Source organism: Eimeria tenella, genomic scaffold (genome assembly GCF_000499545.2).
Source record: "Eimeria tenella Houghton genomic scaffold, Eth_scaff76, whole genome shotgun sequence".
NCBI classification, from domain to species: domain Eukaryota; phylum Apicomplexa; class Conoidasida; order Eucoccidiorida; family Eimeriidae; genus Eimeria; species Eimeria tenella.
The window spans coordinates 1-2,273 of record NW_013545877.1 but is presented as its reverse complement, the minus strand read 5'-3'; the positions used below and the strand labels follow the sequence as shown (position 1 = coordinate 2,273).

The 2,273-nt window shown below is 55.1% G+C and overlaps 1 protein-coding gene across 1 annotated transcript; it reads left to right on the top strand.

The window, feature by feature from the left end:
* Window positions 1-670: 670 nt before the first annotated feature.
* Window positions 671-1,621, top strand: ETH_00020215 (uncharacterized protein; the record flags this gene model as incomplete). Its single annotated transcript, XM_013380619.1, has 1 exon — window positions 671-1,621. The coding sequence occupies one exon, from the start codon at window positions 671-673 to the stop codon at window positions 1,619-1,621; it is 951 nt and encodes a 316-aa protein (XP_013236073.1).
* Between the last annotated feature and the right edge of the window lie 652 nt (window positions 1,622-2,273).

Below are 2,273 nucleotides of genomic sequence, written 5' to 3'. Positions count from 1 at the left end.
TAGTGAGGGAGGTAGCACGCGTGCAACACCCTCTACTACACAAAGACGCACCGAAGCTCTACGCAGCCATTTGGCCGCACCTGTAGTGCACAGGCACTACAATAGGGCTTGCTGGTGACCTATAAAAGATAGCTAGCTTGCGACCTAAAAGAGGTCGCAACACTGGAGGAGGACAGGACCCTCTTACTAGGATCAGAGTAAGGCAATTTGTCTGCGAATTAACATGCATACACTAGAGGTGCCTGAAAATGCGTGGAGAGTGGGGCTGGCGATAGCGCCGGCACCAGTGCAGGCCTCCTCGCCACAGGGCCTAGGAGGCGAGCACCCCGAGTGGGGCAAATTGGACGACAACAGATTCTGGAAAACTACGAATAACTGTATTTCGTTATACATAGGCTACTGTTTCAAGGAAATGGGCCAACGTTAGGTGCCGATCATAGGCCCTGCACGAGGGGGCAGGTGGCAGCGTAGTCGCAGCAGTAGGCGCTGTGCACTACATTTGGGGGCTGTTCCGGGATTGAAATCTTTGTTCTTTCTGGACTTGGGAGTAGGAATACTATGTTTTAATAGCTCACGCCTCGAAATCTTCGCTCGGTAAGTGATGCATCTCCGCAACGGACGCGTTATCGGCCCCACACTGCAGGAGACTTCTACACTGTCAATCAACAAAATGCCGAGCGGGACGCCAGCCCATCATCCCCATGCGACTCCGAAGCCCACCGTGGCAGAGCGGCCGCATGGGCATAAGGAGGCGCCCCCGCAGGTGATACCTATGACCAATGTTATGCGAGGGGACAGTCCCTTCGTCATGTGGGATCAATTCCAGTCCGCTATGAGTGTGATAAGAACTGTTATAGGGAGGGACCGTGGAATCCGGCGCAACAATTCCCATACTACCAGAAGACGGCAGCAGGCCTTTCTGCTGCGCATCGAGCGCCGGTACACCCAGATGGGATTGGAGCCGCGCGAGTGGGGAAATGCACTTATTGACCACCTTGTGAGCCGGGCTCTAACGTATTGGATGTATCTACGGAGAACTATCGACCTAAGCGACTGGGCGACAATACAGCGCAGGCTTTTGGAGCGATTTGACAAAACAATGTCGCAGAGTCAGATGTTAACAGAGTTGGCTAAAGTACGGTGGAATGGTAACCTGAAGGAGTACACGGACCGGTTTGCGGCTGTAGCGGAGCGTGGTTTGGGTCTTGCCCCCGACGAACTCGCTGACTATTACTGCACCAGGCTACCGACAGACCTCCATCTTCTAATAACCAATAACGGACAGATGAAATATCAGTCGTGGGAACAAGCGGCGACAGCCGCTACACGGCTCTACGAGCCCAATCAGAGTGTGCTGGAACTACGAGAAAGGACCAGTCGAGTCATTAGGGCTGCTATCCAAGCTAATGGACTCCGTGGGCGCCAGGAAATTGAAAATCGCCCTGGGGGAACCCACACGAACTGTTTTGAGTGTCAGGGTCGCGGACATCCGGCACGTGTCTGCCCCAGCAAAGGGGAACGTACCAAACGTCCGGGGCAAGTGTGGCGGTGTGGGACACTATGCTCGGGACTGTCCTACGTATTAACGAGGCTGGCCCGAGCCGGCGGACAAGAGCAGTAGGGAGCCCACCCGTCCTAGCACTGAGAAGACGGAACGATTAAACGTGCGGGCCTAGGTGTGGTTGGAGACGAGCGTTCTAGGCTGCGTAGCCATGGCAAAGGGATGATGTGTGCGGTAGCGACAGGCCCGAATGCCATTCCAGTCTCCCTTGAGTGAGGAAACCAACACCTCAGCACAGCGGAAAGAACTTCTACGAGCGATGGGCACGCGGAAGGGACTCAGCCGCTTTCCCCGTCTGGGTCAGCATCGATCCCGAGTGAAGAGACTCCGGAAGCGACGACGGATAGCAGCAGGAAGTCTGCTGAGGCAACAGAAGACGGCTATAGGTCAGACGCGACAGAGATTGTGCCACACTGGTGGAGGGAGACTTGCACGAAAGAGTCTTACGACCAAGAGGGAGCGTTGTGTTGTGTGGGTGCGACGGCGGTACTTCGCGTTGAGCTCGCGAGGAGTCCTTGTGAGGCCCTCTTGGACACTGGGGCTTCGAGAAGTTTCATTAGTCCTCAAACAGTCGAACGGCTGCAGCTGAAAGTGCGGAGACTTCCAAAAGAGCATAGGTTCACCGTAGCTGCAGGTGAACAACTACGCATTGATCGGGTTGTGACGGGATTGACGATGTGGTGCGGACATGCACGTTTTTCCGGGACTTTTT